The sequence below is a fragment of the Orycteropus afer genome, unplaced genomic scaffold (assembly GCF_000298275.1).
Source record: "Orycteropus afer afer isolate SDZICR_OR568_19922 unplaced genomic scaffold, OryAfe1.0 scaffold00127, whole genome shotgun sequence".
In the NCBI taxonomy this organism is placed as follows: Eukaryota; Metazoa; Chordata; class Mammalia; order Tubulidentata; family Orycteropodidae; genus Orycteropus; species Orycteropus afer.
The window spans coordinates 2,135,480-2,149,358 of NW_006921714.1; the positions used below are offsets into that span (position 1 = coordinate 2,135,480).

Below are 13,879 nucleotides of genomic sequence, written 5' to 3' on the forward strand. Positions count from 1 at the left end.
GAAGAAGGGACTGGGTCTGACTGTGCTGCTTAGACATAGCTCACCTGGGCACCATGGTGCCCGAGAGGTTGAACCTCAAGAAGGAGACTCTTGGGAACGGAGGGAAAATGTCCTGAGGCCGAGGGAAGAAAGAATAACAAGGGCCTTATTTTCCACCACTATCTGTTTTCAACGTGATGCTGCAAGAAAGTCTTAGTAGGACCACGGGATGTGAAGATGCAAGGCAATGGGAAGGAAAGGGGGTCTGCATTTAGTATGACTGTCCTCAGAGGGTCCTGGGGAGGGGCAGAAGGGGCCAGACAGCCCTGGGCAACTGCAGCAGCAGCTTTGAATCAGTCAAAACTGTTGCTGGTGCCAGGTGAGTTTCCACGCCTTCTCTCCTGCCCCCTGTGCCACTGCTCCTCGCCTATCCTGTCTTGCAAAGAGGGGACGAACAGGTCCCGCTAGCAGGGGACCTGGAGCAGGACAGAGCCCGTGAGGCGGGACTCTGTGATGCCATTCCAAGTCAAGCTCTCTGCCTGGTTTGGTGTCTGACCCCACCAGCGACTACTGCTCACCCATGGAGGCGTCAGGCCACACCGAGGGAGGAGCTTCTCTGTGGCTCAGTAGGTCTGCGGGCCACAGTAAACTGCACTAATTTATAATTTGTGGCCCTTCCAATATGCAACAAGCCTTTTGACCGAGGAGCCCTGGGGGCTCTTGGATCAGACTTTGTCACCCTGACTTTAATGTTGGTAACAGGGAGCCTCGTGCAGAGATGTAGTCTTGCAGGTGGCTGAGAGGATGCCCGGAGGCCTGGTCCCTGCTATCACACCTGGGAATGGATTCTCTGCATTGTGGGGGGCGGGGGGAACGGGACTCTGGCTCAACCTTGGGGCTGCTCTCTGGCTTTCCCTGGGTGGCCTCTGACCTGGCACCAGGGGCAGGAGAAGAAACCGAGGCTCCTTGCATGAAGCCAGTCCCCAGAAGCCCAGGCAGACCCTGACAGGGACTGAGCATCACAGAGGCCCCTGCGGGGTGGGGGAGGGCAGCAGAAGCGGGTTTCAAATGGTGCCCTAGGGTCCCCAGACTGCATTAAAGCTGGCAGCAGAATGAATTTCATTATGTGTTGTGGGTCTGTGAAGTCCCCGAATTGTCACTGAGTACTTCATACTACTGCTGGCATCACTGGCTTGGAGGTCTGGAGGTCACGTGGGGGTAGTCACTCCCCTGCACTGTGGTGTGCGGAACACAAACAAGGCCACATCACATTTGCTCAGGGGCAGTAAGTGTGTACAGGCCTCCCCTGGGGAAGTGCATTAGCAGCCCAGAATCAACTGTCCCCCAACAGGGTTTCTGTTGGGGCTGTGTGTGTTTATCTGTGCAATTGGCTAGGAAAAAACAAACAAACAAACAAAAAACCCCTTGATTTCGGCAAGTTCTAAAATCTAAAAAGAGAGGCAGAAAAAGAAAAGGGGAGAGGAAACCTGATGAGAGGTGGGAACAACCTATTCTTAGTTTCCAATTGAAAGCTCCAAGAGCAAGGGGAAAAATAGAAAGATTTGAGAGTTGTGTTGGACAAGGATAGTGCCTCCCCCACTGTGAACACACGCTTGAAGAAGACCCTGGAGAAAAGGCACTGATCCACGTTAGCAGATCCGGGTGAGGAATCTTCCCTGCCCCAGCCCCAGCCCCCGGCTAGCTGCATCCCCATCACTCGGTGACAGGCCCCGGTTCTCTGTGGCACCATTTCGTCCCCTCTGGCTTTTTGTTCTCACCTGTCTCGGGATCGCTGAAGTCTGGCAAAGTAATTGTATTAAGCTGTCGTCTGTCAGCAATGGTTCTATCTAAGAGGCTGCTCCCACGTCCAGAGTCACTGCAAAACACAGCTACAGATGTCAGTCATGGGGGGTGGGGGAGGAAGCCCAACCGACCGAGGCCGCTCCTGAAATGCGACCATACCTGTGTGTTCTCCAGCACCTTCCCACTTGAGAGTAGTGGATGCCTTACTGCCCAGCCCAGCCAGTAAACCGCACCCCTCAGCCCTTGCTAAGGTTGCCTCCTTCTGGGTCATTGTAAGATGCAATGATGAAACCTTCAAGTCAGGGACTCTGTCCACCTAATGGGGACCTAACTGGCATTCTGAGCTGTGCGGTCTTAGGGCTCACCAAACCGCTGCCCCTTCAACACGCCACCTGCAGCGTGACCTCATGACCCAACCACTCGACCTCGTGCTTCTAAGCCTTCACTGCACATGGAAACCTCCTGGGGAAAGGCAAAACCACAGCGAGCAGATGAGTGGTTGCCAGGGGCTCGGGCAGGGCGGGAACACCAGGTGGGACACAGGGCATCATTTTAGGGTAGTGAAATTATTCAGTAGCGTACTGTGATGACAGCTACGTGGCATTACGTATCAGTCAGATTGTCCATAGGACTGTCCAACACCAAGTGTGAGCCCTACACTGAACTATGGACTTGGGTTAATACGAGTGTATCAGTGTTAGGCCGCAGTTGTAACAAACGCACAGTATGACGACGAGATGAGACTAATGGGAAACTGAGCTGCGGGGAGAGGGGGGATACGGGAACTCTCCGTACTACCTGCCTGATTTTCTGTAAAACTAAAACTGCTCTAAAAAATTAAGTCTATTAGTTAAAATTGAAAAACAAAAAAATTCTACCTGGGGACATTTCTAGAGAATGGCCAAATGATTCAGACTTTCTGGGGACAGACCACATCTTTCAAAGCTCCTCAGATGGTTCTACTGTGCAGCTGGGTTTGAGAAGCCCTAGCCCCTACTTTTCAAAGGGAGAGCTGGTGTGCACCCCCAGGACAAGGCTTTGTGATAAAATGAGTGGTGAGGATGTCTATTTGGCAGATGAGGCAAAGCAGGTGCCAGGTGACACAATGAGTTGGTGGCAGAAGAGCTGGAGCTGTGGCCCCTCTCCAGGACCCCAAGCTGGAGGACGCGGGCTGGTCGGTGGGGGTCCAGCGGCACGGACAGGACAGCAGGGCTCTGGGAGCAGCCTCCACCCAGCCAGCTCTCTGCGGCCTCCCGCCTCCGACGAACCCCCACCTCCAGCTCTCCTGTGAGTGCAGCTTGGACACCATCACCTGGCTACTACCTCACAGCAGACTGGGATGAACACAGTCCAGGGACTTCAGCCCATGCTTACGCTTTGTGGATGCTAAGAAGCTTGTCAACAAGAATAAGGGCGTTTTTCTTTTCTCCTCTATCATGATATTCTATCAGAATTAAACAAACAAATGAACAACCCACTGCCGTGGAGTCAATTCCGACTCATAGTGACCCTACAGGACAGAGTAGAACTGTCACCCCCTCTCCCTCCAGGGCTTCCAGGGCTGTAATTTTTACGAAAGCAGACTATCACATCTTTCTCCCGCACAGCACTTGACTGCCTTTTGGGGTTTGACTCTTTAACGTTTTTTTGAAACCTATTTTTTTGGTTTTTCAATCTGGAGGCTCTAAGAGTAATTTTTTTTTTTTTTGTTACAAGTTCAATTTTGACAATAAAGGGATACAATTTCCTTCCTCTATGCAGCTGTTGCTAAAAGTGGTACAAATAAGATTTGGTATGAAACTTAATACGGTTTACAGGCTGCAATTTCCACGTCCAGGGATTTCGTTAGAGAAAGCCACAGGAAACAGAAGGAAACTTGCTCCGGGACAGACTATCTGTCAGCCCATACTTATCACATCATCTGATACATGTTTTTCAGGAAACTACTCTGCTACAACGATTTCCATGACTAAGAACAATAAACGTCTTTGAGCAGAAGAAGACAACATAAAAGGACGTATGAAATTTCATTAATCACATTGTTGTTCATGCTGTAGAGTCGATTCACTGATCACTAATGGAAGATTTTTAGCATCTATCCATTCATTTATAAAATTTTAGTATCAATATTACATAAAGGTAATTTTTCAAAGTTAGTATTTGCAGTGTTAATATGACAAATGGCTTTCCACTTAGGAGTTTTCTAGAAGACTTTCTCTCAAAATATAGTGATAGTCTTCATCAATTCTGGGATTCTAGGAGACACAATGAGGCACTGGCATCACAAAGGAAGGATGTGCCTGGGTTCTCAGTGGACCAAATCCTGGGAAGTGAATCAGAAATACTTCCTGTGTCACCAAGATGCAGAGCTCGGGTTGACCGTCATGTGCAATGCTTTGGGAAGGGCTCTGAAACTGAGGTCTGGCGCTCAGTGGAGGCTCGAGTGCTTATCCTACTTCGGTAGGGCATCCCACTAATGAGTAGGTCACCTTGGGCAAGCCCACTTTCCCTGTGCCTCAGTGACTTCCTTCGTAGGTGCCAAGGGGATTAGGTTCCTACACACAACTGTGTAAGGATGAAATGAGGTCATGTGTAAGGAGTATTTGTAAGAATGAAAACTGCTAGGCACAAACAAAGTGCCACTACAAACACACACCCCTACAACACACAACAACTGGGCCAATAAACAACATCATGATCAACAGAGAAAAGACTGAAGTTGTCAAGGATTCTATCAATCAAGAAATCAAATGACATATTGCACTGGGCAAATCTGCTGCGTAACACCTCTTTAAAGTGTTACGAAGCAAAGATGTCACTTTGAGGACTAAGGTGTGCCTGACCCAGGCCATGTTATTTTCAATCGCCTCAAATCATGTGAAAGCTGGACAGTGAATAAGGGAGACCAGAGAAGAATTGATGCATTTGAATTACGAGATTCGTGAAGAATATTCAATAGACTACGGAGTGCCAGAAAAACAAAACAAATCTGTCTTAGAAGTACAGCCAGAATGCTTAGAAGAGACGATGGTGACACTTCATCTCACATACTTTGGACATGTTAGCAGGAGGGACCAGTCCCTGGAGAAGGACAATGAGAAAGAGGATCCGCAATGAGATGGCCTGACACAGTGGCTGCAACAGAGGGCACAACCACACAGCAACGGTGAGGACGGCGCAGGACTGGGCAGTGCTTCATTCTTTCGTACACAGGGTGGCTCTAAATCTGAACGGACTTGATGGCACCCAACAACAACAACACAACATACATATAAAACATACAACATACATTAACATGGCTGGATAATTCCCGAAGATGACTTATCCCCCCTGCCTTCTGGAGCAACTGTAGGACACTTGGAAGTGAAGTGAAGGCCCTCCTATTCCAAATGTGAGAAACCCCAACTAGAACCATCATCTTAATCTGTGAACCTCACCTACTGATGACAGGATCCACTTGCCCTCCACCAGCTAAGAAACCATCTCCAGTTACAGTCCTTAGGTTGTCTTCCATACTTTCCTGGAAAACAGTCTGTATGCAACAACTAACTACTGAAGAGGGGGATCTTGTCTCCACGCTGAAGATGGAGATGCTCTTGTCTCCACACTAAAGATCCTACCTCTAAAAATAACTCCACATTTGTGACTGATTGGGTGTTTGAAGCAATTTTTAGTTCTTCCTTTACATGGTATAGACTCTTAAGCAATCAAGAGTTGCCTTTCCCAGGACCCATAAAATGTGGGAGAAGAGGCAAGGGCAGGCCTTGGCCAACCTCGAGCGTCCTTAACTGGCTCACTCACGTCAGTCTCTCTAAAGCAAGCCTAGAAGTTGCTTTCCCCTTGCTCTGTGGGACGTCACGTTGTGGGCATCTCACATCCGTGATCTTTCTCAGCCCAGTTTCCTCACCTCTTCCCAGCCTGGTCCTAAGGCTGCCAGAAGCACCTCTCAAGGAAGACAACAGGGAAGGAAGGAAAACCATTCCGGGTCAGTGGTGCTGGTGGAAGGTTTAGGGAGAGATCTCTGGAAGCAAGCCCTGACCCAGGCTCGTACGCTGTAGACATCGCACATCTAGGCATTTCTGTTCCCCACAAGGAATGGGCATTGACAGTAAACTCTAATGGCAGCTGAAGTTCTACTGGAAATTGGAAACTTCTCTTGGAAATCCTTCATCTTCCATAGCCACACGCAGGCTAACACAAGAGGTCAGGTGGTGGCAGACTAGGGGTTGAAGCCCTGGAATTCCTGATGGAGGTTTACCTCCTCTCAGCTCCTGGAAGAGCTGGCACAAAAAACATGGATGTGGGCGAGGGGCCGGGGATGAAACCCAGAGCAGGGAGAGGAAGTCACGGGCACATGGGAGAGGGGCTTCTCTTTGTCTCCAGGCCTCAGAGGCCTGGATGACAAGCCAAGTTCCCAACACCCTGGAGCCTCAATTTTCTCATTAGTAATGGGTGTGATATAACACGACACTGCCAGATGCAACTCTGAAAACGGGATGAGAGAATTCCTTGTTAAAAAAAAGAAGAAAAAGAGTTGCACCAAAACTCTGGTGTCTATCACAGGCTGTCCTCAGATTGAGTTCTGTTTCTAAGTCTGTTTTTAAGTTGAATTTATATGTAAGTCTGAACAGTTAGCTATGGTTTATATCTAATTATAATTATTATCTAATTATATATCTAGTTAGTCGAATGTTTTTCATAGTATATAGTCCATAGTGTACCTTTCTATGCATAAGAAACATTAAAGAAACACTTCCACACTTCTTGGTCACAGCCAGCTACCCAGAGGGAGAAGTAGTTGAATCTGTGGGCTCAGGACCATAGTCACAGGGGACATCAAGATCAATTGGCATAACATACTACACAAAATATTGTTCCACCTCCTACTTTGGTGAGTAGCGACTGGGATCTTGAAAGCTTGCAAGCAGCTATCTAGATGCAATGATGGGTCTCTCCTTATCCAGAGCAAAGAAGAATGAAGAAAAACAAAGATTCGTGGAAAGAATTAGTCCTCATGACTGGTACACCATGCGATCCTCAGCCTATACAACTATGAGACCAAAAGAACTAGATGGTGCCCGGCTACCACTGTCAACCACTTGGAGGGGGATCTATGTAGGACATCCCAGATAGAGAGGGAGAACAATGTGGAACAAAACTCAGAATCATTTGGAAAAAAAAAAAGAGGGACTAGGTTTGCTGGTCTGATAGAGCCTGGTGGAACCACTGAGACTATGGTCCCTAGCTGCCCTTCAGGTCTGGAATTGAACCCACACCTGTGGCTTCCAGCCAAACAAAAGACAGGCATGTGAGTTGAACATTTACTTGAGGTAGATACGCTCCTTGGAGAGAACAAGCATGGGAGAAAGAAGGGCTTTTTATGCACAGGGAGACAGCTCAGGGGGCAGGAGTGCATGGAGGGATGGACACAGGGAAGAGGTAACTATTGGGAGGAAGTGAGAGGGGAGCTGTTGCATTGGGGTAAATTGTAGTCAATGTCATAAGACAGCGTGTGTGTGAACTTGCTGTATGGGAAGTGAATTTTCTCTGTAAACTTTCACCCAAATCACAATTTAAAAAGGAAAGAAAGAAAGAAACACTTCCAAATACACTAAAACATCTTTAACATAATAACACAGCAATAATAATAATAATGTTTGGTTGCACATTGCAAAGCAGCATCCATTTTTGCAAGTAAAATGTATGTACAATGTACAATGTATGAACTATTGTATATACCTCAAATTTTTAACAGCATAGGCTTTATAGTGGTTGGTTCATAACCATGGGTAGCACATCAGTAGGACACTGGTTACTGGGGATGCCTGTAGTAGGAAGTGGAATGTCAGTTTCAACTGAGGCTGGAGTAATGAATGGGTAACTTTAGGAAGTGACTGGAATAAGGCTTAGGAAGAAATCACTTGGAGATGTCAACTCATGTCTATAACCTCAGGTCCAGGTGTCAGTGACAGGAGGAGGCAGGGGCGGCTGCTTAACAATAAAAACAAAAATAAAGCAACAGACGTTGGTTGCCAACCCTGCGCTGCAGCTGGCTGGGGTGGAGGGAGTGTTGTTAGACCACAGGCAGAACCGCAGCCCCACGGCTTATTTAACTGGGAAAACTTAGGTAAGTTATTTATCCTCCTTGAGCGTAAATCTCCTTTCTTTATAAAGTGGAAATGGTAGTAGCCATCTTGCAAGGCTAGTGTAGGGACTGAAGGAAAGGTGGAAGTGGCCCAGCTCTGAGCGGGGCCGGAGGAGGCTCCACGCTGTGCTGAGATGCTGTGACACTCAGCTCAGAGGACTGCTGGCACCTTCTGCTGAGGTGCCCGTCAGAATTTGTTCTTTGAAGGGGCCAAAGGGTCGCCAGGTAGTCAGTATGCACAAGAACTGAGGTAGAGTTAGGCTTCGCTAAGAGAAGACAAAACATGAGACAGATTTCTCCCCCTAACTGCAAGCAGAGCCGCAGACCGAGGAAGAATAAAACCAGACTTCTGAAATGACGAACACCTCGCCAAATGCACCCCCGAGAGAATGCCACCCACCACTTTGCTCACAGCAAGAAGTGCATTCCAACTGCGGGTGGAATGCTACTTGCAAGTTGTCTAAGGCTCAGTGCAGGGACAGGCTCACAGTGTGCTTTTTCTTCAAGCAAAAATGAGGAGGAGAGCGTGAGGTGCGGGAACGCGAAGCCAGGGGCTTGTCATAACTTGGCCACTCCCTCCCCGCCCCCGTCCTGTCCCGTCCTGCTCCGCACAGCCTCACCGTCTGACTGCGATGGACCGGGGAGGGGTGGGGAAGATGGAAAATCTGCTCAGGTTGAGCAAAGGCCCCACAGGGTACATGCCCCCAAAGGGTGCCCTGAGCCCAAAGTCAGTGCCCACCTGCTCCAGGAAGGCACAGGACGGCTTCCTATCACAACACTTTCTGCTCAGTTCTCACTTCTTAATTTTGAAGGGATGCTTTGCACAGACTTGTTCCTGTAATCCTTCCCTTTTCTAGAACCTTCTATGACCTGATTGTAGACTCCAGGCTGTCGGGCCCTCAGCTGCCCTTCTCTGGAGAACTGCAAAATGGGTTGGCCCTTGTCAAGACACAGCCCTTCCCTCTTCAGGGTTCATTCTATCACCAGGGTCACTTGTTACCCCAGCATACCAGGGAAGATGCCAACATTTCCACCATGGTAAGGGTTACCCAGAGAGAATAAAGTTGAAAGAACACAAGCAGAAAGCTCCTTAATACGGGGCTGCTGGATCCACTGCCCCCTCCTTCAAGGCTTGGGGGAGGAGCAGGAGGGAGCAAGTCTGAGCAACCAGTGGGCCCTCCCTCTCCCCCTTCCCCATCCAGACTCTGAGCCTGGAGTCAAAGCTCCTTCAGGAAACGGAGGAAGTATGGGCATAGCCAAGGCATTTGGTTAAGTATTTTTAAAAAGCTTTCCAATTCTGCTATTTTTTTCTCCTCACATTCAATATTCTTGGTTGCTAAGTGGGAGGAAATGTGGGGAGGTGGGAGAGGTGTGGAGAACTGAGGGAAAATTGGCAACGTGAAAGCTGATGGATTTATTTTCTCATCTCTAAAGGGGCTACAGGCAGAGGAATGTGCTCCAGTGCGAACAGCCAGTTTGGGTTGCATCTCCCCTTAGCTGGGCAATGTCACCAAGACTCTCCCCAAAGTCCTGCTGCTTTGCATAGGCCAGGAGTGGGGGGCTTTGGGAGGAGATAAATATGGACATTTTCTGCTTTTGCTCACAGACTTAGACAAGTGGAATTGTCTTGAATTAAAACGAGCTTCCTTTTTAGAGCGTGCCCACGAAAAGGAGGTGGCCAGTCTCACAATGACCATTGCACCCAGAGGATGATGGGAGCCCAGGGCAGCAGAGTGACTTGTTACAGGTGGTGGTGGTGGGTGGAGACTCTCGTCTAAGGCTTGCAACTTGAGCTCTGCAAGGGGCAGTGTGGTTCCCTGGCGCTGGGAAAGGCTCTGTGGGGTGACTTTCTAGTCTGAGCTCCCTCCCCTTCTAGCTGTACTGCCTGCAGTGCCTGTGGCCAGGGGCCTCTTCTTCACTGGGCGCTGCTTTTGAACACAATTTTCTTTTTAACTGCAACCACTTTCATCCAAGTTTCCTATGGAACCCCACATCCACTTTGCTGCTGCCCCAATCCCAGCCCACCTTCACACACCCCAGGTCTGCAGACTGCAGCCCACTGCAGCCGGCCCACTTCCTGCCTCCTCTTGGGCTGGGCGGTTCGTCCCCTTAGTGAGCATCTGCAAACTCATTACAAAAATCAGTTTCACATCTGAAGGCTCCTAACTCTCATAGGCAGTAGGCAGGACAGGAGCTGTCCACACACACTGTTGTGAGCTTAGGAAGTATTCTGAGGGTACAGGCAGCTGAGGGAATTCACTACAATCATTAGGCCCCTTTTCATTAAGTTACTTCTTTAACAGAGAAAGGGAGCTCTAGTAGCGTAGTGCCTAAGACATTTGACTGCTAACCAGAAGGCTGGTGGTTCAAATCCACCAGCGACTCCTCAGAAGGAAGGCTGGGAAATCTATTTCCGTAGTGATACCGCCTTGGAAATCCAAGGAGGGGTCACGATGAGTCAGATCCGACTCCATGGCAGTGAGAGTTTAGAGAGAGAGTTTTCACAGAGAAGGGCCCACTTAGTAATCCAAACAGCCATTGAGAACAACTGTCCACGATTTGGAAATGGGTAGATTAGTGGGCATCTTCCAGGGGAATGCTCCTTAGGAGGGAGGCTGGTGAGACTCTGTCTCTCTTACTGTGGACATGTGATCAGGAAAACTAATCCTTAGAGAAGGACATCATTCTTGCTTAAGTAGAGGGCAGAGAAAGACCTCAAGGAGATGAACTGACACAGTGGCTGCAACCATGGGCTCACACATACTACCGCTGTGAGATGGCACAGCACTGGGCAATGTTTTGTTCCTTTACACACAGGTCCTTATGAGTCAGAGAAGACTCAATGGCACCAGGCAACACAACCAGTGGAAGGTGGGGTGCCGACTAGCGGACCTCTGGAATTATCTGATTTTTTTGGGGTGTGCATCTTTGACTAACTAACTTCTTATCAACTACACGATAATACATCTCTGAAGGGGCAAAAGTTAACTGTAGAAAACTAATAGTCATAGTCTGTTTCTGTAAAGATTACAGCCTTGGAAACCCTGTGGGGCAATTCTACTCTGTTCTATAGGGTCACTATGAATCAGAATCAACTCGATGCCCACGTGTTTGGTAGAGCACAGTTGATTCGCAGAAGAGATAACCCCAAGCAATACCATTGCCCTCTGAGATATTATTTTTCCATCTATGCAAATTTATCTTGAAGGAAGATGGGGCAATGTACTTTGGTAGTGATATCGCCTTGGAAACCCAAGGAGGGGTCGCTATGAGTCGGAATCGACTTGACGGTAGTGAGTTTGGTTTATCTACATATATATCTGTTTTTCAGAGTCTTCTTTGAACAGTTCTTAACATTTTACTTGTTCCCTCAAGAGTTAATAAACTCTTTACCACGTGTTTCTTTTATATTTGTCTGAGTCACGATTGTAACTTTTGAAAATGAGACTTTACCATGTCCATGGAGATTTGCCTTCTGGTAGCACAGTGGTTAAGGCATTCAGCTGCTAACCAGTAGGTCAGCAGTTTGAATCCACCGGCCACTCTGTGGGAGAAAGAGTCAGCCTGCTTCCGTGAAGATTTACAGCCTTGGAAACCCTATGGGGGCAGTTGCTATGAGTTGGAATAGACTCCATGGCAGTGAGTTTGGTTTTGGTTTAGTAGGATGCAGTCTGTTGTCTCTGTGGGTCTTTTTTCATTACTGTTAAGAAGCCCATCTGAACTATATAATGGACTAGTCTCTCCATAAACTACCAGAAAGGCGATGAAAATTGTCAAAGAAGTTGAGTAACTGGCTGGTAGAGAGAAGTCAGATGGAGACGGATTGTGAACTGAGTGCAGTGTGTTGCCATGGCAGCAAGAGCAAAAGGAACTCCCAATTAGGAAGCTTCATCAGCCAGTGGGATGTTCTGGAAAAACACTCCACTGCTACCATCTGCCACCTGGGGACCTAGAGGTGCCCAGGGGTGACAGAATCCATGCCTGCTAAATGCCAGTCTGCGATGGCCCCAATAGACAGGGGCCCATGCAAACCCCACACAAAACAGGCGCTGCCAGTCTCTTACCTGGGGTTGGTTAGGTTGTAGCAGGATTTCCATACCTGTAACATGTGCTTACAGGTGAGGAGTGCCTCGTCTGGGCCTCGGCAGAGTGACTCCAACTTCACTTTGGAGAACAGTAGTCTATGATGGAGAGACAAAGGGGAAAAACAACACAGCTCAGGCCAGAGTCCCACCAAAGGGGTCTGACTGAGAACTGGAAACTGCAGGCAGTCCCTGGGTGATGAACGGCTGCCTTACAGGAAACTCCTACTTGCCCTTCAATGAAATGCAAATCTGCCCTTACAGTGAAATGAACCAAACCAACCCCTAGTTGCAACAAATTCTGCAACACAGTCACCTTCACTTGCTGCACAGGTAGCTTTTGAATGATAGAAAAGGCGTCGAGCCTCTTCTTGCACTAAAAAATAAAAAAAATAAATAAACAACCCCAAACTTACTGCCTTGGAGTAGATTCTGACTCATAAAAAAGCCTCCAAACTCACTGCTATCCAGCTGAATCTGACTCATAGCACCCCTCCTTGGGTTTCTGAGGCAGTATCTCTATGGAAGTAGATTGCCCAGCCTTCCTTCCGAGGAGTGGCTGGTGGGTTTGGACCGCTGACAGTCTCATCTTCCTTCTGTGGAGCCACTAGTGGGTTCGAACCACCAAACTTTTGGTTAGCAGCCAAGTGCCTTAACCAATATACCACTGACCTCCTTTTACATGCACTAAAGTAATGCTAAATAAGAACTGTAAGCACCTCTTCCAACTTACCTACAAATGTGACTTAAAGACAATTAGGAATGGATCTCATTCATAGCCCAGGGACTGCCAGTCTTGTACTTATTTCAGAAGGGGGATATCCAAAGGTTTAGTCCCAGGGAAGAAGGTGAAAGCAGTGCTAAGGTTTCCAAAACTCCCAGCTCAATAGATGGCTTTGCATAAGTCTCACGACTAAGGCAAGTCTAAGTACAACACGACCAATCATTGGTCATTTTACTCAGGACACCAAACCCAAAAAACTGAACTCACTGCTGTCGAGTCAGTTCCGATTCACAGTGACCCCTTCTTGGGTTTCTGAGGTGGTATCTCCATGGAAGTAGATTGCTCAATCTTCCTTCCAAGGAGTGGCTGGTGGGTTTGAACTGCCAGCCTTCTGGTTAGCAGTCAAATGCCTTAGGCAGTATGCCACCAGAATTTAGGAGCAGTTTTTGGAACAAAAGCAATTTTGTTGTGAAACTTCAAACATTCATCAAAAATGAATTTTGATTTATTTACAAAATTACACGAGATGTGACTCAGTTAATATAATTATCTACAGGTAACCTTCCATGATGATTCTTATCCTGTGAAGGTGAATGACTGCTGAGCTCCAAAAGCCTGAACTGAGTTGCATCAAGCAAGCTGGCATCTGGGTAAGGCCCTCTCCCTCTCACTCCACAGGCCCAAGGTGTATCTGCCATAGTTTTTTACTACCAATACTTTCATTCTCTATCCAGACCTGAGCACTGGGCTTAGAAACCTCTTTCTTGGCCCCTGAGAGTAATCCCATTCCCAAATTCTACTGTCTCTATGCCATGTCTCAAGACCTCTCTCTCAGTTCCTGAGCAAATCACTACTATCTAAGTGAAGGCCCCAGGATGAGTTTAGATACATTCCTGATGGTCTTCCTGTCCCCTGATGTCCCCTAACAATCTATTATAAAGATCTTCAAAATTCTCATGCCAGCTCAAGAAACTATAATGATTCCTTTCCGTCTCTAACACTAAATCCAAATTCCTTATCTAGCCCTTTCAGGCCCCTCCACCAACTGGCCACTCCTATTTCACTTCATCAATACGATTCTGGGCCACACATATTATTGATCCTTTCCTCCTTCCAATACAACTCAATGGCCAAACACTTTTTATC

The 13,879-nt window shown here is 47.8% G+C and overlaps 1 protein-coding gene across 1 annotated transcript in view; it reads right to left on the reverse strand.

The window, feature by feature from the left end:
* The window catches only part of TTC7B (tetratricopeptide repeat domain 7B), a 397,140-nt gene that overhangs the window by 90,254 nt on the left and 293,007 nt on the right, over positions 1–13,879 (reverse strand). Inside the window, exons 14-15 of the mRNA XM_042781492.1 lie at positions 11,992–12,108; positions 1,758–1,855 (exon numbers count right to left, since the gene is read on the reverse strand). Coding sequence (XP_042637426.1) covers positions 1,758–1,855; positions 11,992–12,108 — 215 coding nt within the window. The remainder of the gene's footprint in view (positions 1–1,757; positions 1,856–11,991; positions 12,109–13,879) is intronic.